General features: G+C 40.1%; 1 protein-coding gene across 2 annotated transcripts in view; it reads right to left on the bottom strand.

Annotated features, from left to right (window-relative positions):
• Positions 1-7,673: 7,673 nt before the first annotated feature.
• The window catches only part of klhl13 (kelch-like family member 13), a 65,408-nt gene continuing 45,806 nt past the window's right edge, over positions 7,674-27,275 (bottom strand). For both annotated transcript variants that reach the window (XM_062047736.1, XM_062047735.1), the window contains 2 exons: positions 22,688-22,801; positions 7,674-8,597 (listed from right to left, as the gene is read on the bottom strand). In XM_062047736.1, the coding sequence (XP_061903720.1) occupies positions 8,110-8,597; positions 22,688-22,801 (602 nt within the window). In that variant the 3' untranslated portion in view covers positions 7,674-8,109. The remainder of the gene's footprint in view (positions 8,598-22,687; positions 22,802-27,275) is intronic.

Raw genomic sequence — 27,275 nt, 5'->3', positions numbered from 1 at the left:
TTAAGAAGATTAATAAAGACACGTAAACCTTTATGAAGCACCTTTCACTTTTGATTACGAGCGGAAATGAAATTATAATGTAAGGGGAGTAGTTACTTTGACCCCGTGCCAGCCGCTGGGATCAATAGCCATTAACGCCATTGTGCGTGCATGCAGACGACATTGAGGATCTGTGCGAAGTGTTTCATCGTAAGGATGAGCTGGGAGTGGGGTGGGCGGATCGGTGCTTTATAGTTACAGTAAGCACAGGCCCCTCCTCCCCACTCCTGACAATGTCACAAGGGTGCGTGCATGTAAACACACCCCAGCAGCCTGTACAATCTGGGTCACTTCCTGCCTTCCATTACAGGAGAAGACATGGCGACCCAGATGTGTGCTAGACTGTACATACACACATCTTATCACAAGGCAAATAAGGCCACCGGTGGTGATGGAATCCGACAGGAAGCAGAGGTAGTAACGATGATGAAAGGCATAGGAGACGAGCAAGGACGCGTGTCATCCATTTTTATCTCAAAGGGCTCCATTGTTCATTAAAACAAGCACCATCATGTAATATTGACACAAACTTTAGGATTCAGGAGTAGCAGCTCTGTACACTAACTAGACCGAGGATGAAGTCTTCCCGCTTCATAAAAAGAAGTTTATTTTCCAAGTGCACTCAGAGACAGCAGCTCACACTTCACTCGGTCTGGATGGTGAGAAAGTCAAAACAAGATTGTGTTTGCCACCCTTACTGAGGGTGCCATGTTGCACGGGGAACGGTAGAAAGTTGTGAAGCGCGGTCGTCGCTTTCGCCGAGGTGTTTCTAATATTTTGCTTACCTTATTTAGCCTCGACAAGTCACTGATAAACGTTCAAATTTGTTTGCTAAGCGTAAGAACGAGGGCGTAGACAAGCATTGATGGTGTATAATGCAGAAAAGCATTTGTAATATTTTGTCATTGTATATTAGAAACACCTCTCAGCACAAAGCTATTCGCGGTCAAAGGCAACTACGCTCCGAAGGCGTCTGCTCCGTCACGCTGCTGCTCCGAAGACAGCAAGAACTTGACTCGGTGAAAGAAACAACGTGAGTATGGCTCCCTGCTCTTTGTGCACCGTTCTCATGGATAGGTTGGCCCTACTAGAGGACTGTGTCCACCAGTTAGAGCAGAGCAATTTCGTAACTTTAGACGCTGCGGACACATTTGCTAGCGTTAGCTGTAGCAAGCTGACTAGCCCAGCTTGTAGCAGCCCTAAAAGGCCTACAAGCCACGATGAACCGGTTGAAATGCATAATAGATTTAGCCCTTTAGGTAATCCTACACCCTTGTCTACCGGAGACCACACCTTAGTCATAGGGGACTCCATCACCCGGAACATACAGCTTAGTAAACCAGCCATAATTAAGGGTATTCCCGAGGCCAGAGCACCTGCCATTGAAGCTGGTCTTACGGAGATGACTTGCAACAAGCCTAGTAAACACGTACGACAGGCTAATCGCACCACTAGCTACGCGAACATAGTTGTACATGTCGGCTCCAATGACACTAGGATGAGAAAGTCAGATATTACAAAAAGGAACATAGCTAGGACTTGTGATATCGCTAGAAAGATGTCTGGGCATCGAGTACTTGTCTCTTGTCCCCTGCCTGCAAGAGGCAATGATGAGAGGTATAGCAGATTAGTCTCGCTTAACAAGTGGCTGGCTAGTTTTTGTAGAGAACAGGGACTAACGTTTATTGATAATTAGCCCTCTTTCTGGGGCACACCGGGCTTGCTGAGGAGGGATGGCCTTCACCCTAATCGGGAAGGCGCCATCACTCTTTCCAGAAATATAGACTACTATTTGAGTCAAGCTTTACTAATTACACTTGAGCAAGCTCGGACACAGGCAATTACAGTGTCTGTTAGTCCGGGTGAGGCGTCAGTTAAGCTAGAACTAACCAGCGCCAGGCTGGAAAATTCTCATAGAATAATACATAACTCACAATGTTTTTTCTGTAGTGACTGTGCCAGAGGTGGACATGCATTCAAATGAGGTGGCAAATTATAACATGTTAAATCTATCGCAGCACCAAGCAAATAATGTCAAGATCTCCATCACATCAATTCCTAGATGTGATCGAAATTATTTAAGGCACACTACACAAAATAAACGTGACGTTATTAATATCAGTACTAAGGACACCAGTAACAAAAAGTCCTCAAAACAGCCCACTACCTATAATGTAGGCTTTTAAAACATCAGATTGTAGTCTCCCAGAACGTTATTAGCTAATGAGGTCATTAGAGACAACAATCTCAACGTCATTGGTCTCAGCGAAACTTGGCTAAAACCAGATTAATTTTTACCGCTTAACGAGACATCTCCTCCTAACTATACTCGTGCACATATTGCTCATCCCCATAAAAGGGATGAAGGGGTGGCACTAATATCCAAAGAAAACTTTAACCTTAGCCCTAACCTAAGTAATAAATATAAATAATTTGAGGTGCTTACTATGATATCTGTCACACCGCTACCTCTCTATCTGGCTATTATCTATCACCCCCATGGGCCCTATTCGGACATTATCAGATTTTCAGAGTTTGTCGCTGATCTTGATAATATAATTATAATGACGGATTTTAATGTCCATATGAATACCCCGTCAGACCCTCCGTGTGTGGCGCTCAAGACTATAATTGATAGCTGTGGTCTTACAAAAATAATAAATTAACCCACGCATCGCAGCGGTAATACGGTGGACCTTGTCCTTGGCCGGGGTGTCACCACCTCCAAAGTTATGGTACTCCTGTAAACTAAAGTAATGTTCGATCATTACCTTGTAAAATTTGAAGTTCTGACTCAATGTCAACAATCTACTAATAACCACTGCTTTAGCAGCAGCAAGATTAATGCTGTTACAACTACGACCCTTGCTGGCTTACTGCCTTCGGTAATAGCACCATTCCCAAATTATGTGGGCTCTATCGATAACCTCACTAACAACTTTAACGATGCCCTGTGCAACACCATTGATAGTATAGCACAGCAAAAGCTAAAAAAGGCACAACCCCTGGTTTGCAGAAGAAACCAGAGCTCTTAAACGATCATGTAGAAAGCTGGAACGCAAATGGCCTGCGACTAAACCTGAGCTTTTCCATCAAGCATGGAGTGATAGTTTAATAACTTATAAACATGCGCTTACATTAGCTAAAACTAATTACTACTCCAATCTCATCTACCTCAATAAAAACTAACCTAAATATTTTCTCAATACAGTAGCATCGCTAACCCCCAGTAGCTCCACCCACACGGCTGATGACTTTATGAAATTCTTTAATAATAAAATGCAACATTAGAAAGGAGATTAAAGATAACGCGTCCCAGTTCCAACTGAGTTCTATTAACACAGATACGAATGCATGTACGACGGATATTGCCCTCCAAAATAGTGTTAAATATTATTAACTTATCACTTTGCTCTGGTACTGTTCTTCTAACATTCAAAAAAGCGGTTCTTCATCCTCTGCTCAAAGGACCTAACCTCGATCCTGACCTCATGGCAAACTACCAGTCGGTGTCCCACCTTCTCTTTATCTCGAAAATCCTCGAAAAAATTGTTGCACAGCAGCTAAAAGAACACTTGGCGTCCAACAATCTCTGTTAACCCTTCTAGTCCGGTTTCAGGACAAATCACACTACGGAAACAGCCCTCGCAAAAAATGACTAATGATCTATTGCTAATGCGTCATCCATGTTGCTGCTAATTGATCTTAGCGCTGCTTTCGATACCGTTGATCATAACATTCTATTGTCAGTAGGGATGTCCGATAATATCGGGCCGCCAATATTATCGGCCGATAAATGTTTTAAAAAGCAATATCGGAAATTATCGGTATCGGTTTCAAGATTATCGGTATCGTTTCCAAAAGTAAAATTTGTGACTTTCTAAAACGCCGCTGTGTACACGGACGCAGGAAGATGTACAGAGCGCCAATTAATCCTTGAAGGCGCTGCCTTTGCGTACTGGCCCAGTCACATACTATCTACGGCTTGACACACAAATGCAAGCATACTTGATCAACAGCCATACAGGTCACACTGAGGGTGTCCGTATAAACAACTTTACCATTGTTACAAATATGCACCACACTGTGAACCCACACCAAACAAGAATGACAAACACATTTCGGGAGAACATCCGCACCGTAACACAACATAAACACAACAGAACAAATACCCAGAACCCCTTGCAGATGCTTGTTTTCATTCAGAAAAATCTACCTCTCACACGTGATGACAAGGAAAAAAATTATTAGCCCACTCTTTGAGCTTCATCTATTGCACAAATAGACTAATAGTCTGGACTGAGTGAAGCTGTTTTATTTATGTTTTGTGCCTTTTTTCCCCATGCACTTTAAAGGATGGCTGTGTTTTCTACTAGTCTAGACTGAAGCAGTTTTATTAATGTTCATGCACTTTAAAGGATGGCTGTGTTATCTACTGGTCTAGACTGAAGCAGTGTTATTAATGTTCATGAACTTTAAAAGGATGGCTGTGTTATCTACTAGTCTAGACTGAAGCAGTTTTTAATTTTTGTGCCTTTCTTGTTTTTATTTGCACATTTTTGTTACTCATATGAACACGTTAAGAACAGGGCAGATTGAGCTCAGTTTATAAAGCGGACCAACACGCCAGATTGTAGTCACCTGGAGGCGTGTCTAAATAATATTAAACAATGGATGTCCAGCAACTTTTTGCATCTTCACGCTAAAAAAACAGAAATGCTGATTATCGGTCCAGCTAGACACCAGCCGGCACTTATTTAATAATACCACCTTAACATTTGACAACCAAACAATTACACAAAGCGACTCGGTAAAGAATCTGGGTATTATCGTCAACCCAACACTCTCATTTGAGTCACACATTGAGTGTTACTAAAACAGCCATCTTTCATCTCATCATGATGGCCAGCAAGTTCAGTTCAAAAAAACTTCTGAGACTCACTTTTTTGCAGAAGGTCCTTAAAAACAGCAGACAAGATAGACCACAATCAAATGTCTATTGGAGAGGATGCTGGTTCTGCAAAATATACAGAATAAGATTAATAGTGAAGGGAGTCAACTTCCTTCAAATCTGTCCTCAAAATATGCAATGAGATTTATGAGTGAAAAGCAGGGGTGTCTGAAGGGCGATTTTTTTGATGGCCCATGGCACATTTTAAAAATACCATTACAAAAAAATATATATATTTGAATAAAAGACCAAACAATATAATGTAATGTGATGTAACGGGAATATTGCAATATTGCAATTTTGAAACTAATACCATAAAGCTGCCATGTGTTTTACTTTAAAACTGTAAAGTGGCTCCAGTACTTCACATCAAATAATCCACATTGGAATATTGTATATTTTGTGTGTTTGCCATATAAACAAAACATGGTTTTCTTTGACAAAAAAAGACATACAACATAAGAAAAATAAATTATAAAAACTTATAATCAAGAGATATATCTGAAGTTAGTTGAACTACTGATTTAAGCGTTGCAAGTAAAAATAATATACATGGATATATGACTTATCTTTTACACTTAATTATGAGTGGGGCCCTTTTGGATCCTAAGACTTTTAGTCAGATATTTTTTTAAATGGTCATTGCTCAAAAAACAATCATGAACACATAGCAACATTGTTATGAATAATTTATCTATTTAAGGCTCCAATTACTTCACATGAAATATTCCACTTTGAAATTTTTTGGGGCAAAAATATTGCATATTTAGTGTTTTTGCCACAAAAAAACTGGGTTTTATCTGACAAATAAGAATAATCGAAACTTATGTCAACGGATAGATCGGAATTTGAACCTTAGATATTTAAGCGCTCAAAGTAAAAAAATATGAATATATGACTTACTTTTAACACTTTAATGATTGACATCATTTTGGGTCCCTGGGACCTTTAACTATCACCAAAATTGGGGGGATACAAAATACATTGTATTAGTTTTGAAAATAAATAAAATATTAAGCCTGAATGCTTTAATTTTTCAGTGTGCGGCCCTTAGTGGACACAAGTTTGGACACCCGTAGTGTAAAGCATTACTGGAATTACAACAACCAAGCAATGTGGATTATGTAGACACAGCTTGGAGGTGTGCCATAGTGCAGCTCATCGCTTTGGAAGGGAATATGGAGGTGGCCCCACAATGTAAGTGTGGTTGTAGCGCTGGCCGGCTAGGCTAAAGTGTTCATCCAATTTACCTTTCAGTGAGTAGTTCACAATTTAAAATGCATTTAATAAATGTGTATGGCTTAAAACTGCAGTTGGTTTTAGTGCAAATGTTGTTCCGAAATCAGAGAACGCCACACACTCGCAGGAGTAGTTGCAAGTTCGTGAGCCTTGTGTAAAAAATAGAAATTTTTATGGGTGTCTCAAATTACTCATGGTTTTCCGGCCTTCACTGGTGGTCCTGGAACGTATCCCCATGCAAATAGAAAGGATTATGGCCAAAAAATAATCATATTCTGCTCCTATCTTATGTGATCACAAATACATGGAGAATCAGAGGCAACACTAATGTGCTGTAATGAGAGTTTAATGAGGATGTAATGTTATGGACCAAACTCACCTAATGATTACACAAACCTTTTGTTCCTGGTAACAGCGGGAGGCGCTCGTCTCGGACACCATATGCCGCTATTAAGGGTTTAATCGGCTGAGAGCAGGTGGGCAGACTGTGGGCGACACCTCCGTCTGTCCCTATGCCAACACAGGGAGAAAACAGCAGTTCCATGTAACGCCGGTCAGCGGATTGTTTACACCAGCTCTATGTAGCTGACAGGTGTGACTGGGAATCAATCACAAAAAAGACTGGTACAGTAATCGCTCGTTTATCGCTGTTAATTGGTTCTGCACAAGCAGGCATCATCGATTATAAATCGAATATTTTTATAGCTAGAGCAGAAAAAAACCTGTTTACTAGGGTGCTCAAAAAATCTATTACATTTTGAATCCCAATTTCTTTTTTTTGTTTTAATTACAATTCTAAAATAATTCTTAATTTTCAAAAAATATTAAAAAAAACAAAAAAAACCCCACTTTTTTTAATGAAACATTTTTACAAAATAAGTTTTTAGGTTATCTTCATGCTTTCTTGTTGCACGTATCCGTCTTAAGTCAGCAATCAATAGGAGGTTTTGTAACCCTGTTTTGAAATGTTTTTATTATAATTTACATACCAAATAATACATTATGAGAATCGTTTTGAATCATAGTCGTGTTAAACCATGAATCAAATTGGGATCGAATAGTCACCCCGAGAATCGGAATCAGATCGAATCGTGAGGTGCCCAAAGGTTCGCGCCTCTACGGTTTACTATCGTTAAATGCATTTTTTAATATTATGAGCCCTCTCGACATGAAATAACACTCTTTACACTCTTTTTACCCAATATAATGTAATGCTACCTGAGGCTGAGTCAATCTGAGGCCAAGATATTGAACAGCGTGATCTGTCATTTAGTGGCTAATACTAATGTAGTATTGATATGTTTAGTTCATTTATCTATTTTTATGCTTGAAAATGCTTAATTTAGGGCATATATGTTGTTAAATATGCTTTGAAAAAAAAGAAGAAATTTGAGTAGTGGTGAGGGACGACTATAATGTCACCAGTAATGATGCCATGAGAGTCTACGTATTTCAAAAACCACGTTTATTAAATTTTAGAAAACACCACTTGAACAGTTTCGTAGCAATCGCAGGAAAGATGTGAAACCGAAGGAGAGCTGTTTAGACGGGCCTGGGCCGAGCCCTGAGCTTTGTACCGGTGTCGCTGTGCTCTGCGCGATGGCGTAAAACAAGCGGCGACATCAGGTAGAAAAGTTGAATTGCAAAGTCCCTTTCCAAGTCAAGGTAGTTCCCTGACAAATAAAAACCGAGTGTGCAACATTAAGGTGTAAATCGGTTGCTGTTACTGTACGGTTTTAGGTTGGTTTAACAACAAGTGTAGGACTGAGGGTAGCAGTTCAGACTTAGTCCCAAGAAGTGCAAACAATGTCTATATGTGTTTGTTGGGGAGTTAAGAGGCTTGAGGGGGTATGACCAAAATAGGGCTCCCCCTTCCCTCATCAAGGTGCTGAAAGGGGTGACTCTCTGGACGGCGAGCCTGACATATCTTCCGGGGGGAACACTGTGAGTGTGCAGGCTCGAATTCCGCCCAGCGACTCGGGTAAGTCAAAAACTTTGTGCCATTCGTCTTTCTCTGGGTCGTACTTCTGAACTATTTCCACCATGCAGCGATTGTTCCACGAGTATCCGCCCACCACGTAGATCTTATTCTCAAACACAGCCACGCCCACATCGCTCTGGCCTCGCAACATAGGGGAGATAGGCGTCCACAAGTCCAATGCGGGGGAGTAGTACTCGCAGCTGAGCACGTCATCGTAGTCGCTCGTTCCTCGGAAATGGTTCCCGCCGATCACGTAGAGGCGGTCGCCCACCGTGCACATACAGTGGAGGCCGCGCACAGTGGTCATGGGTGCCTTCTGAGTCCATTTGTCTGCATCTGGGTCAAAGCACATCAGCTCCTTCTGAAAGGTGTCGTGAGTGATGCCCCCTGCAGCGAGAAGAGAGAGCTAATTAGCCTGCACGCCAATCACTGGGGGAGGAAAAGGTGTGATGCCATCCGACCAATCAGTGACTTATTTGCCCTACATGTTGTGTAAGCGGATGACAAACATGCTTACATTCAGCGGCGTCATTAAGGATTTGAAGAAAAAAAACAACAGAGTCATCATTAATATTCACTCTATGGTGAAGTGACTACAATGTGCTCACGCAAATGTGCACAAACAGACTGGAGACGTCGAGACGCACAAAGCTGATGGCAAAGTGGGGAGGAAAGAAGAAAAAAAAACAGGACATGTCTACAGGGAAGGCTTAAAATAAAGAGGAACACAATCCCAGCATGCATTTGGGTGGAAGCCAGCCCATCCCCGCCCCACTCGCAACCCCCCAGGCAGAAAGACTAGGAGCGAGAGCAGCAAAGATTTGCAGTGAATGCCAAGCAGAAACAGAATCCCTCGCTTCGGTTGCTGCCCGGCGATTGCGTGCTGTAGCTTCATTGTATGAGCCTTTTTGGACTCGTAATACAGCGCTTACTCGTGATGATCGAGTCAGACTTTTTTTGTACATACAACTGTCGCTCCACAGAGCAAATCCTCAACAGGGGAGAGAGCCGTGTCTGCCATCAGGAGCACTACAAAGTCCAAATGTCTAATTAATCAGCAAGACATTGAGAGGCCATGAGGGACCATAACACACTAACATCATTTATACTCTTTCCCTAATCAGGCCTATGAAAAACACCAAACTGTCCTGTTAAAAACACCAGGGATGAATGTGGATCCTACCTGTTAAAAATTATCCTTGTTATGCAGGGACTCTTATTTTTAATCCTTTTACTTTGAAAGTATAATTTCCGGTTGGGTGTGTTAACTTGATCGTTAATGCTATTTTCTTGTCTGCTGAAGTTATTGTTGATGTGAGTTTTCTAAAACTTTAAGATATATTTTTAAAGCAATAATGGCTTCTTCTAAGTGTATGTGATTTTGTTATGTTCTGATACAATGACAGCTGTGGTTATTTACTAAATAGCATCTGACTGCTAAAGGAGCTATGTAGGCTTACTAGCCCACACTGATTTTAAGACTACAGTTTTGATTGATTGATTGATTGATTGAAACTTGTATTAGTAGATTGCACAGTGCAGTACATATTACGTACAATTGACCACTAAATTGTAACACCCGAATAAGTTTTTCAACTTGTTTAAGTTGGGGTCCACTTAAATTGATTCATGATACAGATATATACTATCATCACAATACAGTCATCACACAAGATAATCATCAGAGTATATACCTGTACGTATAATTATTTACAATCCGGGGTGTGTGATGTGGAGGGGGAGGGGGGGTGGGGGGTGGGTGGTAGGTTTGGTTGATATCAACACTTCAGTCATCAACAATTGCATCATCAGAGAAATGGACATTGGAAAAGTGTAGGACTGACTTGGTAGGATATGTACGGCAAGTAGTGGACATAGAGAGAGAGAGAGAAATCAGAAAGTATAAGAATAAGTATCTACATTTGATTATTTAAATTTGATTATTTACAAACCGGGGAGGTAGGATGTGGAAGGGAGGTTGTTAGTTTAGGGTTGAAGTTGCCTGGAGGTGTTCTTTTAGTGCGGTTTTGAAGGAGGATGGAGATGCCCTTTCTTTTACACCAGTTGGGAGTGCATTCCATATTGATGTGGCATAGAAAGAGAATGAGTTAAGACCTTTGTTAGATCGGAATCTGGGTTTAACGTGGTTAGTGGAGCTCCCCCTGGTGTTGTGGTTATGGCGGTCATTTACGTTAAGGAAGTAGTTTGACATGTACTTCGGTATCAGGGAGGTGTAGCGGATTTTATAGACTAGGCTCAGTGCAAGTTGTTTTACACTGTCCTCCACCCTGAGCCAGCCCACTTTGGAGAAGTGGGTAGGAGTGAGGTGTGATCTGGGGTGGAGGTCTAGAAGTAATCTGACTAGCTTGTTCTGCGATGTTTGGAGTCTAGATTTGAGGGTTTTGGAGGTGCTAGGGTACCAGGAGGTGCATGCGTAATCGAAAAAGGGTTGAATGAGAGTTCCCGCTAGAATCTTCATGGTGCTTTTGTTGACCAGAGAGGAGATTCTATAGAGACATTTTGTTCGTTGGTTGACCTTTTTGATTACCTTGGTTGCCATTTTATCACAGGAAAGATTAGCCACTAGAATGGAACCTAGGTAGGTGACCTCATCTTTCCTGGGGATAAAAATGTCACCTACTTTTATAGTGAAGTCACTGACTTTCTTAAGGTTGATGTGGGACCCAAATAGGATGGATTCCGTTTTTCCCAAGTGTATGGATAGCTTGTTGTTAGCGAGCCAGGTGCAAATTCTACAGAGTTCAGCACTGAGGATTTTCTCAACATGTGACTTGTCCTTGCCGGATACCAGCAGGGCCGAGTCATCCGCAAACAAGAACAATTCACAGTCGCATGCTGATGACATGTCGTTTATGTATATTAGGAACATTAAAGGCCCTAATATACTGCCTTGGGGCACTCCACAGCTTACTGAGAGGGAGGGTGACACAGTGCCTTTCACCTCTACCGCCTGTTTCCTCCCCTCCAAGTAAGATTGCATCCAGCTCGATGAGGTTTTATCAAATCCGATTGCGCTGAGCTTATCCAACAGTATAGCGTGGTTAACGGTGTCAAAGGCCTTCTGAAGGTCCAGCATGACCATGCCGCAGTATTTGCCCGCGTCCACCTCATGTTTGATGTGGTCGGACAGATAGAGAAGGCATGTGTCAGTGGAGTGGTTAGTTCTGAAGCCGGATTGGAATTTGTACATGAGTTTATTAGTGGCAAGGTAACTATCGACCTGTTCATAAACTATTTTTTCCATAACTTTTGAAATGGAACTGAGAATAGAAACAGGTCGGTAGTTGCCAGGTTCTAATTTGCTACCTTTTTTAAAGAGGGGAGTTACTCTTGCTATCTTGAAATCTTTTGGTACTTGGCCTTGTGTAATTGAGAGGTTTATTATGTGCGTGATGATTGGGGCAATGGTGGTGGCAGAGTCCCTGAGGAATCTGGAGGGGATATTGTCAAGGCCGGTGGCCTTGTTTGGGTGAAGCGCGCTCAATTTTTTAAGCACCTCGTCAGCTAAGACCATTTCTAATTTGAAATCGTTGATGGATACTCCTAGCTTTCTGTAGAAGGCTTTAATGTGTTCTACACCAAAGCGACCAGAGTGGTGGGACAGCTTGTTGACTAGAGTTGTGGCTATGCTGGTGAAAAAGGTGTTAAGTCTGCTTACTACCTCCATTTTGTCTGTAATGAGGGAGTCACCCTCCTTGATGTTGATGTTGGGGAGTCTAGTTTTAAGTTTCTGGTTGCAACCAGGAAGCTGGTTGTTTAGGATTTTCCAGAGCTCACGTGGCTTATTTGTGTTATCCTCTATTTTGTCGTTAATGTAATTTTTTTAAGGATTTAGTCAGGTTGGTTGTCTTATTTCTTAATTTATTGCATTGCTTTTTGAGTGTTGAAAGGAGTGATTTGAGGTTATTATTGGGTTGTATATCTACTTCGGTTTTACACTTTTGGTATTCTGAGTATTTTTTGTCTCTGTCTTTTATGGCAGCTAATAGGCTTTGATCCTGACTGTTCTCATGGGAGCCATGTCATTTAGTATCGTTAGGAACGCTGTTTTGAAGCGATCCGAAGCATCATCGACCAAGTTGAGCACAGGGGACGAGTCCCACTCACCTAATTTTAGGTTGAAATTATCACTGGAGTATTTTTTAAGGGATCTGGATTGAGCTGTTATGTGGCCGTTGGCTATGGGTTTAGCTATTTTGCACCCAGTAGTCGCTAAGACCACAGATCTTGACCCCACTATTTTTTATTTTAGGCCGGTCTGAAGTGAGAATGAGATCTATGGTTGATTGGGTGGAATCACACACCCTTGTAGGTAGTGTTATTAGCTGGGAAAGACTGTGTAGATTACAAAGCTTGCTGTAGGATCTGAAGACAGGCGCATCTCTGCGTTGAATATCTGTGTTCAGATCTCCAGTTATAATTTTCTCCACGTTGTCTACCCCAGCCGAGCACTCCTCGAGTTTATTTGACACATTAAATGCAGGTGTATTTCCAGCCAAGGTTTGAATGAATGTTCAGTTTATAACAAGCATATGTTGAGTTTATTTCATTAGTTGACAGAATAACATGTTGTACTTGTGTTTTAAATACTAAACTAAAGTAATGCACAGTTTGTACACTTCAAAGTCAACAATTATTTGTCCAAAAATAACCCTTACTTTGAAATGTAAATATCCACATTATCCATTAAACATACATCCACATGGTCAATTATGCACATTAGACAATTATGTCATCTACACCCCAAAAATATGGTAAATTCTGTCCAACAATGCAGATATGCCACACTGAAAATGTAAAAATATCAAAGTTGTTAAGATTATGGAACATTATTTTCATCAAATTCATTCATTAAGATAAATCCATAACTGAAGCTTTTTAAGTTTTCCACTTGAATGCTGCTAAATAAATTAATCAACAGCAAAACTACTAAACCGTTTTTTAAACTAGATTTAAACAATGGCGTGGTGCAGTTGGGAGAGTGGCCGTGCCAGCAACCTGAGGGTTCCTGGTTCGATCCCCAGCTTCTATCAACCAAGTCACGTCGTTGTGTCCTTGAGCAAGACACTTCACCCTTGCTCCTGATGGGTCGTGGTTAGGGCCTTGCATGGCATCTCCCGCAATCAGTGTGTGAATGTGTGTGTGAATGGGTGAATGTGGAAATAGTGTCAAAGCGCTTTGAGTACCTTGAAGGTAGAAAAGTGCTATACAAGTATAACCCATTTACCATTTACCATTACAAAAACCAACCTTTAAAAAAAAAAAATTTTCAGGTGGTTCTCGACTGGAAAAAGTAATCTATGGAAGTCAGTCAGGGTGTAATGGTTTTTTAAATACCGCGGTATTGCGGTTTCCAAGTCATCACAGTAACGCCTTGACGACTGACCGTATTAAACGAAAACTTAGTGAGTGAAGTTTATCTCTGGCACTTTCGCATTGGCCCGGCTTAAAAATAAACTACATCTCCCATAATCCTCTGTGCGACCAAAAAGTGAGGGCATAGAACGCAGTAAAGGAGAAAGGAGTATACTTTTTCAAAATGTATTGTAATCAGACCATATTTTCGGTATATTAGACGGAATTTTTACCTAAAATTCCATTAATATACCGAAAATATGTTCTGTATATTAGATGGAATTTTAACCTAAAATTCCATTTAATATACCGAAAATATGGTCTGATTACAATACATTTTGAAAAAGTATATGAATAAGAAGACATAATTAACCTTTTTGAGCAACGAGAAAAGAGTAAGCATGCGGGACAATTGTGATCGGAGTGGATAAGAAGAACTGTTTTTTATGGACATTTCCTGAACATTTTTTCAAAGTGCATCCATACCATTTTGAATTATTTTGCTAAAAAACAGACGGACAAACCCTGGCGAAAACATAACCTCTTTGGCAGAGGTCTACATACGAAAGCATAACTATCGTCTTGAGTGTTTCCAAGAAGACACAAAGCGGGTCATGGTGCACCACAGAGGCGGGAAAGCGACCGGTGGAGCCGCGGACTCTGCACACCGCAGGAAATATTAGAAGCTACTTGATAAACTGGAAAATATATTTGAAGCCAGCGAAGCTAAACATACATTTTTGAAGTATTTACATTATTAAAATTTAAATTGTCAGATATTTGCTTGTAACAGTGGATCTTTCCACACAAGACAAAAATACATGCTTGTAGTAATGAATATGCTGAGAACATTTGAGCATTATGTTTGTCTTCAATTTCAGTAAGTGTGTTTATCCTAAACATTTCTGCCATTTCATTTTACATACTATGGCATTTTTACCAAGTCTTTTTTTTTTTTTTTAGACAATTCTACAATAATATATTACCATGGCCTGAATACAGTGATATCGTACCGTGAATTTTTTATACTGTTACATCCATAGAAGTCAGTATATGATAATGTTATGTTACAGAACATAAGAGCATCTGTGCTCTTTGTTGAATGTACCCCATTCTATTTAGAAATGTGAGTAAGAAATTGTGGAAAAACAAACAAATCTCCTTTTTTTTTTTTAAATCTTTTTTTGTAGTTTTTTCCTTTATATTAAAAGGAGCGATTTGCAACCTTGGGGGCCCAAATCACTGAAGTATTGTAAACATTATATTGTGGCTTTTAGCGCGTAATGACGTAAATTACGCTCTATGTAACGCACACACACTGGATTTGTGTGTTATCAGCTAATGATAGCGATTTGGCAGAGTTGAGCTACTAACATTAGCAATCATTGAATGTATATTCGATTGTGACAACAACATGACTCTAAATTGTTAGTTGCTTCTCTGGGACTACAATTGCGTATGTACATGGGCTTTAGCGTGTACGCATGGACGAGACAGCGGTGAGTGACAGCCAAGAACGGCAGACTAATTCCTCAAGGAAACGAGCAATTTTTGTTTTAAGATAAATATTAAGACAAAAATAGACATTTAAAAATATATTTTCTGTTAAACCACTAATGGTAACATGAGCTAACTGGTGGTGGTTTTTATATTTTGCTTTGAAAATATAACCGTGAGCAAGTTGTACTCCGCCTTTCGTCCAAATACAGCTGGGATAAGCTCCGGCCACCCCGGCGACCCCGGGAAGGATAAGCGGTAGTAAATGGATAGATGAAAGTTGCAAACAACCCCTTGAACTCATCATTTGCCCTGTGATTCCCCTGAAACGTTGCACACTTGTCACATTGTCAAATTCAGCCCTGATCCTTCGGTAAAGAACACATAAGATCTTGCACTTCACTTATGACACACATTGCCAAATATTCTGCAGCAGAATGACATAATTTATATGGTAATAATTGAATTATTAGCATGAAATTACTCTAAAATAGTACTTCTATCTTTTTAAAAGTTAAAAAACACACCGGTCCTCTAAAGTAAGCTTCTCCACTTTAGCCCTAATATCCCTGAATTTCACAGCACTCATGTGGATGGCTTAGTAAATAAGTGAAAAATGGCTTAAACCACTGGGCCGCAGGATGCGGTCCAGAGGCACCACGGCTCTCTACGGCTGTCTTGAACCGTGCCATGCCACTTGAGCTGTAACGGTCCGTGGGCTGAGTGGATGTGTCACGTTCATCCAGCTGACAGAATACCTTCAGACAGCGAAGCAGCACGGGCGCACCACGCAAGTTGATCTGCTGTGACAGACCGACACAGAAGTGCACTTCAGCGTGGGTCACCTTGCACAGCGGTTCTAATCCTCCGAGACCCGAGGGTGCTGTAGGGCTTCAGAGCAACAAAAATCCTCTAATTGGCCATTTACCTAGCCTTAAGCATCAAAAGTACGGCACGATATTTAAAACTTTCCACAAGCCACGCTTGTGACCCGATTTGCATATAAGAGTCTTGAATACGTACAAACATTACTGCACAATCAAATGAGATCTTAAACAAGATTTTTGAAGAAGAGCACCGCATAATACCGAGAGTTGTCCAGTGTCTACCATACATTCATTTATTTGTGGTGGCAAGCCACGAATACATTTGGAACACCACAAATAAAGTTGGTGCTCCCTGTTAAGGATATTTTCTGTTAATGCATGTTCATGTAAATGCTCTTTGAGATCTTTTACTTAACAATCGTCACATCTGCTTTTGGTTTTGCTTATATGATCGGTAATGCCGTTTCCATGCTGCTTTCCTTGACGCTTTAGTATCTTTCAAATTAAATCACTACTATAGCTAACCTGAAAATGCTTATTTAAAGGGGACCTATTATGCAAAAACAACTTTTCTTTACCTGTTTTTGTGTATTTGTGATACGCATAAATCCTGAAAATTTGAAATCAAACGATGGAGGCATTGCAAAGATATTTTTAAAGCAATCTGGCCGTCTTTCATACTTCCGCCAAACATGCCGTTAAGAATTTCCCCAATTTGTAATGTTTTTCTCAGTTGTGACGTCCGCAGCACACAAAGAAGTTGTAGACCTCCATGCTGTTTCAAGTTTTTATCTGTTTTGTCGTGTAGAATGATGATAGTTTGTTATGTCTGGGAACTCCACCGACTGATAATCAAAAAAAGATTTGCCGAGTGATATCAAGGATTAAGTATAGAGATCTATTCCATTGCATAGCTTGATTTTTTTTGCTCGTATCTGCTTTTTGCAGGAAGATCTAGGCCCCTAGTGTATATAGTATATACGTATATAGTTTGCGCGCTGCTTGCTGCTCAACAGCCATCTTGGCTTGGTTGACCACCGCATTATTTCACTTACGGAAAGAAGTCACTTGTCGGAATACAAACAATATGATAGAAATTTACCCATAGTGCTTTGCGCGAGTCCACCATTGTAGTTTGGAGCTGTAGTCAATAAGTTCCTTTTTTTCTCTCTCTATCATCTTGTTTAGGGGCAGACTGGGTCGTACGTGCACATACATCATCCACTGTTGCCATTTCTAATACTAAGTAGTGTATAGTTCTAAATTATATCTCTGTCAGTAAACTTGATATGGAAGTGGTAAAAACTACAACATGAATGATGGGGAGAAGATGCTGTCAAAGTGGAGGCACGTAAATAAGACTGCCCACAAAATGGCGCATCCTGAAGAGAAACTCAGAAAGCAGCTTGAAAACGGTCTGTAAAAAAAATACTGTAAGCAAAAATTTGACCAAAGAACAACCATTATATTTTATGGAGACTAAAGAAACTGTTTTAAATGTAGAAAAAATGTAATATAGAATATGACCTCTTTATGTCTACAGTTTAAGTGTAAGTATATTTTCTCCCATTGTTTAGACAGTATTCCTTTGATTGCAAGATTTACGTTTGAAACGGAAATAGGGATTTTAAGATTTATTTTATTTTAATATTATACATTTTTTTTAATTATATTATACATTTGAAGTCTTTATAAGCTTTTCACATACTCCACACACTTCCTTTGCTCTTTAAACACTTTATACACTAATACCTACGTAATTATATAATGAAAACTTAAAGGCCTACTGAAACCCACTACTACCGACCACGCAGTCTGATAGTTTATACATCAATGATGAAATCTTAACATTGCAACACATGCCAATACGGCCGGTTTAACTTATAAAGTGCAATTTTAAATTTCCCGCTAAACTTCCGGTTGAAAACATTTATGTATGATGACGTATGCGCGTGACGTCAATCGTTGAAACGGAAGTATGTGGACACATTGAATCCTATACAAAAAGCTCTGTTTTCCACAGTATACCACAGTATTCTGGACATCTGTGTTGGTGAATCTTTTGCAATTTGTTTAATGAACAATGAAGACTGCAAAGAAGAAAGTTGTAGGTGGGATCGGTGTATTAGCGACGGACTACAGCAACACAACTAGGAGGACTTTGAGATGGATAGCAGACGCGCTAGCCGCCGAACTCACCTTAACTTCCTCCGTCGCCGGGCCGCCAACCGCATCTGTGATCGGGTGAAGTCCTTCGTCGCACCGTCGATCGCTGGAACGCAGGTGAGCACGGGTGTTGATGACCAGATGAGGGCTGGCTGGCGTAGGTGGATAGCTAATGTTTTTAGCATAGCTCTGTGAGGTCCGGTTGCTAAGTTAGCTTCATTGGCGTCGTTAGCAACAGCATTGTTAAGCTTCGCAAAGCTGGAAAGCATTAACCGTGTATTTACAGGTCCATGGTTTAATAGTATTGTTGATTTTCTGTCTATCCTTCCAGTCAGGGGTTTATTTCTTTTGTTTCTATATGCAGTTAAGCACAATACTATCACGTTAGCTCCGTAGCTAAAGAGCTTTGCCGATGTATTGTAGTGGAGATAAAAGTCACTGTGAATGTCTATTTCGCGTTCTTGAATCTCATTTTCAAGAGGATATACTATCCGAGGTGGTTTAAAATACAAATCCGTGATCCACAATAGAAAAAGGAGAGGGTGTGGAATCCAATGAGCCAGCTTGTACCTAAGTTACGGTCAGAGCGAAAAAAGATATGTCCTGCACTGCATTCTAGTCCTTCACTCTAACATTCCTCATCCACGAATCTTTTATCCTCGCTCAAATTAATGGGGTAATCGTCGCTTTCTCGGTCCGAATCGCTCTCGCTGCATTGAAAACAATGGGGAAATGTGAGGAGCCTTTCAACCTTTGACGTCACGCTACTTCCGGTACAGGCAAGGCTTTTTTTATCAGCGACCAAAAGTTGCAACTTTATCGTTGATGTTCTCTACTAAATCCTTTCAGCAAAAATATGGCAATATCGCGAAATGGTCAAGTATGACACATAGAATGGATCTGCTATCCCCGTTTAAATAAAAAAAATTAATTTCAGTAGGCCTTTAAATGGGTACTCAATTGTACACTGAGGCTGTAGTAAATGAATTGCAAAGTGGCAAAGGAACACTTAATTTTCAGTCTATACTGTTGTTTAAAAGTTTATTTTATTAGATGACAGAGTAATCTTGTACTTAAGTATTTCAGATATTATGTTAAAATAAGGCACATTTTTCACACGGTTTCCCTAATATTTTGGCCAAAAATGTAACCAAGCTACAGATGAACCCTTCAATATGAGCGGTTTGAAAGCAAAGCAAACCACCGCCACAATCAGGAATTTATGGCAGAATTTTTTACACAACTCTTCCATTTAATCTCATTTGTGCAGGCGTACCTAATGTTGTGGCTGGTGAATCTGTAGTCATATTTTTCATCAAACGTGTGAGCAATCAAACCCTGCAGGCTCCAACCGATGAGAAGCATCTGACTAGCTGCAGATTAGTGCTCCTGCGACCAACGTGTTATTCATCAACTATTTGTTTTATTAAGAGCACAATATAATTAACTGTACACAAATAAAAGTCACAAAGAGATGATAAAAAACTTCAATAATATCTAAAAATATAATGTTTAGATTCAGAAAGATAAAGTGAAATGCATGACTCTAATCTTTAACATTAAAGGCCTACTGAAATGATTTTTTTTTATTTAAACGAGAATAGCAGATCCATTCTATGTGTCATACTTGATCATTTCGCGATATTGCCATATTTTTGCTGAAAGGATTTAGTAGAGAAAATCGACGATAAAGTTTGCAACTTTTGCTCGCTGATAAAAAAAAAAGCCGTGCCCCTACCGGAAGTAGCGTGACGTCACAAGCGGTAGTGCTGCTCACAATTCCCCGTTGTTTACAATGGAGCGAGAGATATTTGGAGCGAGAAAGCGACGATTACCCCATTAATTTGAGCGAGGATGAAAGATTCGTGGATGCGGAACGTTAGAGTGACGGACTAGAATGCAGTTCAAGAGATATCTTTTTTCGCTCTTACCGTAACTTAGGTACAAGCTGGCTCATTGGATTCCACACTCTCTCCTTTTTCTATTGTGGATCACGGATTTGTATTTTAAACCACCTCGGATACTATATCCTCTTGAAAATGAGAGTCGAGAAGGCGAAATGGACATTCAGTGACTTTTATCTCCACGACAATACATCGACGAAGCTCTTTAGCATGAGCTAACGTGATAGCATCTGTCTCAAATGCAGATAGACACTAAATAAATAAATACCTGACTGGAAGGATAGACAGAAGTTCAACAATACTACTATCAGGAGACACCGAACCAAACACTGGACATGTAAATACACGGTTAATGTTTATTCAACGCCTGTCGAAGCCTAGCAATGCTGTTGCTAACGACGCTAACTTAGCAACGGGAGCTCGTCAGAGCTATGATAAAACATTAGCGCTCCACCTACGCCAGCCAGCCCTCCTCTGCTCATCAACACCCGTGCTCACCTGCGTTCCAGCGATCGACGATGCGGTCGGTGGCCCGGAGACGTAGGAAGTCAAGGTGAGGTCGCCGGCGCTAGTGTCTGCTATCCAACAAAGTCCTCCTTGTTGTGTTGCTACAGCCAGCCGCTAATACACCGATCCCACCTACAAAGTTCTTCTTTGCAGCCTCCATTGTTCATTAAACAAATTGCAAAAGATTCACCAACACAGATGTCCAGAATACTGTGGAATTATGAAATGAAAACAGAGCTTTGTGTATAGGATTTTTCGGGCTCCGAATACTTCCCTTGTCCTCGTGACGTCACACGCACACGTCAGCATAATAAAACGTTTTCAAGCGGAAGTGTGGCGGGAAATTTAAAATTGCACTTTATAAGTTAACCCGGCCGTATTGGCATGTGTTGCAATGTTAAGATTTCATCATTGATATATAAACTATCAGACTGCATGGTCGGTAGTAGTGGGTTTCAGAAGGCCTTTAACATACAGTATCTCCTTGAGAAAACTACTATTGTATATTCCAAATGAATGATGAGATATCCGCTATAAAACTAACATCACTAAATTTAAGTGGAACCAAAAATGTACCAGACAAAATAAACACAGCCGAAAAATTTCAAGCTCATCATGTGCAGTATGTTGTGGTGGGAAATTGGAACGCGGCACCCACAGCCAGGACAGATTAACACACAGCATCTTCCGTGTGACACCTCCCACACATGTTTCAAGCCTCTACTTTGCGCTGCACATTTCCAAATTTCCCCATCATCCATCCATCCATTCACCCCTCCTACCTTTGCTAAAAAAATGGCAGAAGATTAGTAATGCTGAGAAACTAGGACTCATCTCCATAGCCCAGATTGTGTTCTTTTCAAGCCAATGAAGGAGGTGACACTCGAGGAGCAGCAAGCTTAAGGGTGGATGTTTATGTCTGCCATTACCACTGAAAATGTGTCAAGGAAAAATAGCAACAAAAAAAAGAACGCTTGTGGTAAATGCAATATATATAATAATCATATAGACTAGGGGTGCCTAAAGCAGGGGCCTGCAGGCAAAATTTGGCCCACCGAGTCATTTCAATTGGGCCGCTAAAGAGTGGCATCTCAAATGTAATACATATTCATGCTGACCTCGTTCAATTTCACACAATCAATGATGGCATGTCCGCAAGGCTAACTAGTTGCTAGCTATTAACGTTATTTGCACTAATTAAAGTAACTATTATTTACATTTAGGCTATTTGTGTTTCACACTAAAAGTCCTTGTGATTGGGCACCAACTGATATGGACAATCTGCTAAGGGACTTCTTGAGCACACAACTAAGTACAGTAAATAATAGACGTAAACGAGATGAGACACTGGAGTAAAATGGGGGAACCACACCGGAGGAAATACAAAAGAGCTTGACTAAAATGGACGGGGTGCTAAGTGTAAAAGCTAAGTGCCATGTCTAAAAGCATCATTGGAATACAAACCGTGAAGTTGCCTCAACGAGTTAATTTACAAAGAACGATTAAATACAAAGTTGGACTAGAAACTATTGACTAAAAAAACACTCATTAGCACTAGCAAAATAATCGATAGCAGAACTTTTCAGACAGGGCCTACTCTACTTCCAGAAAAACTGATTTTCTGGAGCATATTTTGGAGAGGGTTTTTTGGAGCATTCCTTGTTAGGAGATTTAGTGGTTACGAATGTGCTTCCATAACTAAAACCTAAATTTGGTGTGTAAACACTAGATTCACTTGACAACCAGTTACCGTGTGCACAGGGGAAGAATACAGTAAACCTCATTAAGGATAAAGAAAGTATAACTAAGCAGCCTAACGGTCTCATCATTGACACTTCTTCCTCTTTCTCTCTCCTTGCAGCACCCTTTTCTAGTAGGCAAGACAACCACAGAAATAAATTTAATTTGCATCTTGCGTTTAAGCTTTTCATAACTGTATTTAAGGGGTACAAGAAATGGATGGATGGATGACTGTATTTTATATATATATTTTTTTTTTCATGAGTACTGTGTAATGTGTGTGACTTAGGTTTTAATTCAAACATTTTTTTTACCTTACACTAAAACGTGACCTACGTCACAGTGTAGGAACGGATTTAGTTTGGAACCACATGTAAACTGATTTACATGTGGTAACGTAATCTCACAGTAATTACAGTGAGACAAGACGTTATACACTCGATACATGGTCAGCACTTACCTGAAATATACATGTAGCCTCCGTACACTGTCCCGGCATGGCCATAGTGTGGTTCATTCATCTTCGCAACATACGTCCATTCATTTGTTCTTGGGTTGTAGCACTCCACAGTAGCTTAAAGAAGGTGAGGGAGGTAAATAGAACATATTAGTAGAAAGTAGGGCAAGACAACTAAGGAGGACAAACAGCAGCAAATGGGGACTTTAAGGGTTTCAGTGTGGGAGCTGTAGCAGTTTTTAAATATGGGCAATGCAACCCAAAAACCTTGTCAACAGGAAATTGAGAGATAGTCAGATTATCAAATCATTTCTGTCAACTTCGAAGAGGTTTTCTTGAAATACAAACGAATCCTACAGGAAACACTTGGGTTCATGGAATGGCGTTTAGGTAATTTAGTAAATTTGACAGGCAAGCACGGTGACTTTGTAATATTTGATCGAAGGAAAGAGCATTTTTCACGCAATACTACAGTCCTTCCAAAGTAAGGAAGGGCACATTGTCAAGAGTGATCTGTTGTTAAGCTCCAATTTTTCCATATTACCTAGCGATGTATCATCTGCATAACAAAACACTTTGTCAGCAGCAGGGCAACATGGCACTCTATCATTGACAATGTTGTTCTCAAACTTTTCAGAATGATCAATACTGACCAGTACCAAACAGAAAAGCAATATTTAGTCGAGCATCTTAACCTCCCCCAGGTGGTAATGTATTTGCCTGGGTTTATTTGTCTGTCTAATATTTAGCAACATAGCTCAAAAAGTTAAATGGGGGGATTTTGATGAACATGTCAGAAATTGGAAAAAGTGTTCTGTCGATAACTGGTACCCAACGCTACAGAGTGTGCGCGCGTATGCGCACAACCGCAAATATTTAAGATATTTGCCTCGAACAACCTACTCATTGAAACAGCTGCCTCATATGCCTCATGTACAAGTAAGTAGTGATTTTAAAATATGTTTCTTTCATTGTATCTTCTGACCAGCAATCATGTAGACAATTACAGCGTGAGAAAGTTCACATTGTATATTAACGGACAGTAAGCATGAAGACAAATACAGTGTGAAGAAGTTCATATTAATGCAAACAATGGTAGCTTATATTTCCGTTCTGATTTGGTTTCGGGAGTGACATGGATCGCTGTCCAGATTCAGAATTTTATTTTTTTAATATTAAGAGATAGGGCCCGGCGGAGTTCTGCACCGTCCAAGTGTGTTTGTTGTTTAATGCTTGTCAGCAGAGGGAATTAAATTGTGCTTGATTAAAAAATTTTAACTGCTTTTATTTTGTCGAACAACAACCTTGAGTGCCTTGAAAGGCGCCTTGTGAAATATTGTTACATTATTATTCCTTCAGATCTGCATATAATTGCAGCTGCTCATTTCAATGAATTGACAGTGAAAAAACCTAGACAAGACCAAACACTCATCTCTCTGCTGGCATGTTTTTCCATTATCAGATGAAAAAAACACATTATGATAAGTCTGATTTTACTGGCCTCCAGGTTTTTTCCTCTCAAATCTTAATGGAAGTCACAGGCAGCAGAGGGACAACTGGCCTTAGTGAGTATAGCCACAGTATTTTTGAGACCTTCAGATTTGACCCAAACCACAGAGGACAGAACCCAGTAATTGGATTGAAAAGAGCCTAGTGTTCTGTAGAGTCTGATCAGTCCCAATAATCTCAGAGGATTAAGAGAAAAGGGAAGACAAAAAAATAAATCACTGATTTTAGCTTTAGCAATTACCATGTTGGAAAAGACCACAAACAAAAATAAAGCTGAACTGATTAGAACCAGTCAAAAGAGAACCTTGTTGATTTAAGGGTGCGCACGGTTCAAATCGTACCTCACCTTTAAGGTCACGGTCTAAGTACATTTTCGGTATAGTAGGGGAACATGCCACACCTTACAATTGCTTAACTTTGTCGGTTTACGTACAGTATCTGTCCAAATTTTTGACACACCTTACCAATGCTCCTGAATAATAAAGTGTGTCAAAACATTTGACAGGCGCAGTGTTCCCAACTAGAGGAGTACAACGATGAAAGACTCTAGATGTTAGCTTCTCTTTAGCACCATCACTAGCAATGACTCCTGCTACCCTAAGGTTGGGCAGTGCGCTAAACCATAGACATACATAGACGCCTCATTGAGCCGGTTGGTCCATAGCTGCTATAAGTACACGTCTCCAGCATAATGGATGTGGCAGATCTGCCCCGTAAACGTGTGCAAGAAAATGGATAGGTTTTAATAGAGTGCCTTTTTTGTTGTTTGGAGGCTGGTTTTACAGCAGGAATTCAAAGGATTACCCGCAGGTATTATCCACAAGTTTTCATAGTAACAAAGTAACTAACCACATAGTAACTACTAATTCAGCAAATTATTTTCGTAAAATAAGGTTATAATGGCAAAATACAATCACAAATATATTTTCAGTCTTACCTGTGAAAGGGAAACACATGATTACCTTGTTGTGCATCTAATTTCCCCTCTGGGATTAATAAAGTACTTCTGAATCTGAATCTGAGATCTTGTTTTGACTGTAAACGAATTTAAAAAAATACAAATTGTAATGTAAAATTTCAAGCAGCACATCAATCTTCTCCGTTCGCTCTTGCCATACCCAATATGGCGTCAATGTAAGATTTAGTGCTTGATACGGCATCAATGTCTACCTATGTACTATATGTACAGTATATGGGCTGCCTGGCGTTTGTTTACTGAGTAGAACCCTGACCAATGCACACTTTGTCCCTCACTTTAATGTGTACTGATTGGGAATGTGTACCAAACCTACAGCTTACACCCTACTTGGAAACTACAATGGGAGAACCTGAGAAATTCATAGAGTGAGCTGATTTGAACTTAAAAGACCATTAAAACAACTTGACATATTCCAATGCATCGCCCCCATTGACCTTGAAAGACTACCGCAGCTCCCCGTTACAAGATGAAGACTCTGTCATTGGTGTCACTGAGGCTTACAGTGCTGTAATTACTTTGCCTAAACCCACTAGTGTGGTTCAAAGGAACATCTTATTATAAGAACTGGATCTGCTTCTATCACATCGCCATTCTTTTGGTTCCGTTTCAGCTCGCTGAGGTGGGAGCATCAGGGATGAGAGTCACAGGGGTTAAGATACTGTTGTAATGTGTACCGTATTTTTCGGATTATAAATCACAGTTTTTTTCATAGTTCGGCCAGCGGTGCGACATACTCCGGAGCGACTTATGTGTGAAATTATTAACACATTACCGTAAAATATCAAATAATAATATTCATCTCATTCGCGTAAGAGACGAAGCAAATGTCAGCAATCGTCACACAAACGTCAACCAATAAGAATTGGGCGGGGGCGGGTCATGGCAGAAGTGCATTGTGGGACATGGCAGAAGTGCATTGTGGGTCATGGGATGCTACATGCTACTATGTCCGTAGCTATTAAAATGGCTCATTTCAACATTGGCGGTAACTTATAAAAACTGAGAAGGGCTGAACAAAAATGGCACCGAAAAGGAAATCATATACTGCAGATTACAAGCTGGACGTAGTGAAATATGCAGCAGAAAACGGCGATCGAGCAGCAGAAAGAAAGGAAGTGGCGCATACCAGGAGCGACAACGAGGAAGAAGATTTCATGGGACTTAGCGATCAGGAGTGACAGATTGTTTGGTAAACGTATAGCATGTTCTATATGTTATAGTTATTTGAATGACTCTTACCATGATATGTTACGTTAACATACCAGGCACGTTCTCAGTTGGTTATTTATGCGTCATATAACGTACACTTATTTAGCCTGCTGTTCACTATTCTGTATTTATTTTAAATTGCCTTTCAAATGTCTATTCTTGGTGTTGGATTTTATCAAATAAATTTCCCCCCAAAAATGCGACTTATACTCGAGTGCGACGTATATATGTTTTTTTCCTTCTTTATTATGCATTTTCGGCCGGTGCGACGGATACTCCGGAGCGACTTATAATCCGAAAAATACGGAAGTTAAAGGCTAATAGACCTTAAAGCAGGAACTGGCCGCAAGGTGGACAGCCAGTGAGTCAGGGAAACTTTGGTCTAATTATAACCTGAGGAATTATGACTGCTTGCATGGTGGCCATTTTCTGATCACTGCTGTTAGAAAACTCAACATAGCACTTTGTTGTGTTCCACAATCATTGCACATCATGTAAGTAAACTTAACGTGAAATACATTCAAATACAGTGTTTCCTCAACTTACGAGCTCAATTTGTGCCACGATGGAGCTCGTAACTCAAAACAATTGTGTCTCAAATCAGCCTAGCCCATTGAAATAAATTGAAATCTATTTAATGCATGCATCGCCCTCCAAAAACACCACAATATTAAAATGTAACTATTCTAAAAAAGAAAAACACACTTTTAGATAATAAATACTAATGAAATTATTACAATAGATGTACTACAAACAAATACAGTACATACATTTTATGAAAATATGTAATAATTTGCCCTGGGGATCAGACTTTTTTGGGAATCTTACAGACTGGTTCATTTAGTGTAACAATAACAATACAATTGTTGTTTATGTTGTGCACTGATGTCTTTT

The sequence above is a fragment of the Entelurus aequoreus genome, linkage group LG05 (genome assembly GCF_033978785.1).
Source record: "Entelurus aequoreus isolate RoL-2023_Sb linkage group LG05, RoL_Eaeq_v1.1, whole genome shotgun sequence".
Taxonomy (NCBI): domain Eukaryota; kingdom Metazoa; phylum Chordata; class Actinopteri; order Syngnathiformes; family Syngnathidae; genus Entelurus; species Entelurus aequoreus.
The sequence above is the reverse complement of the archived record's forward strand: the minus strand, read 5'-3'. Positions and strand labels throughout refer to the sequence as shown.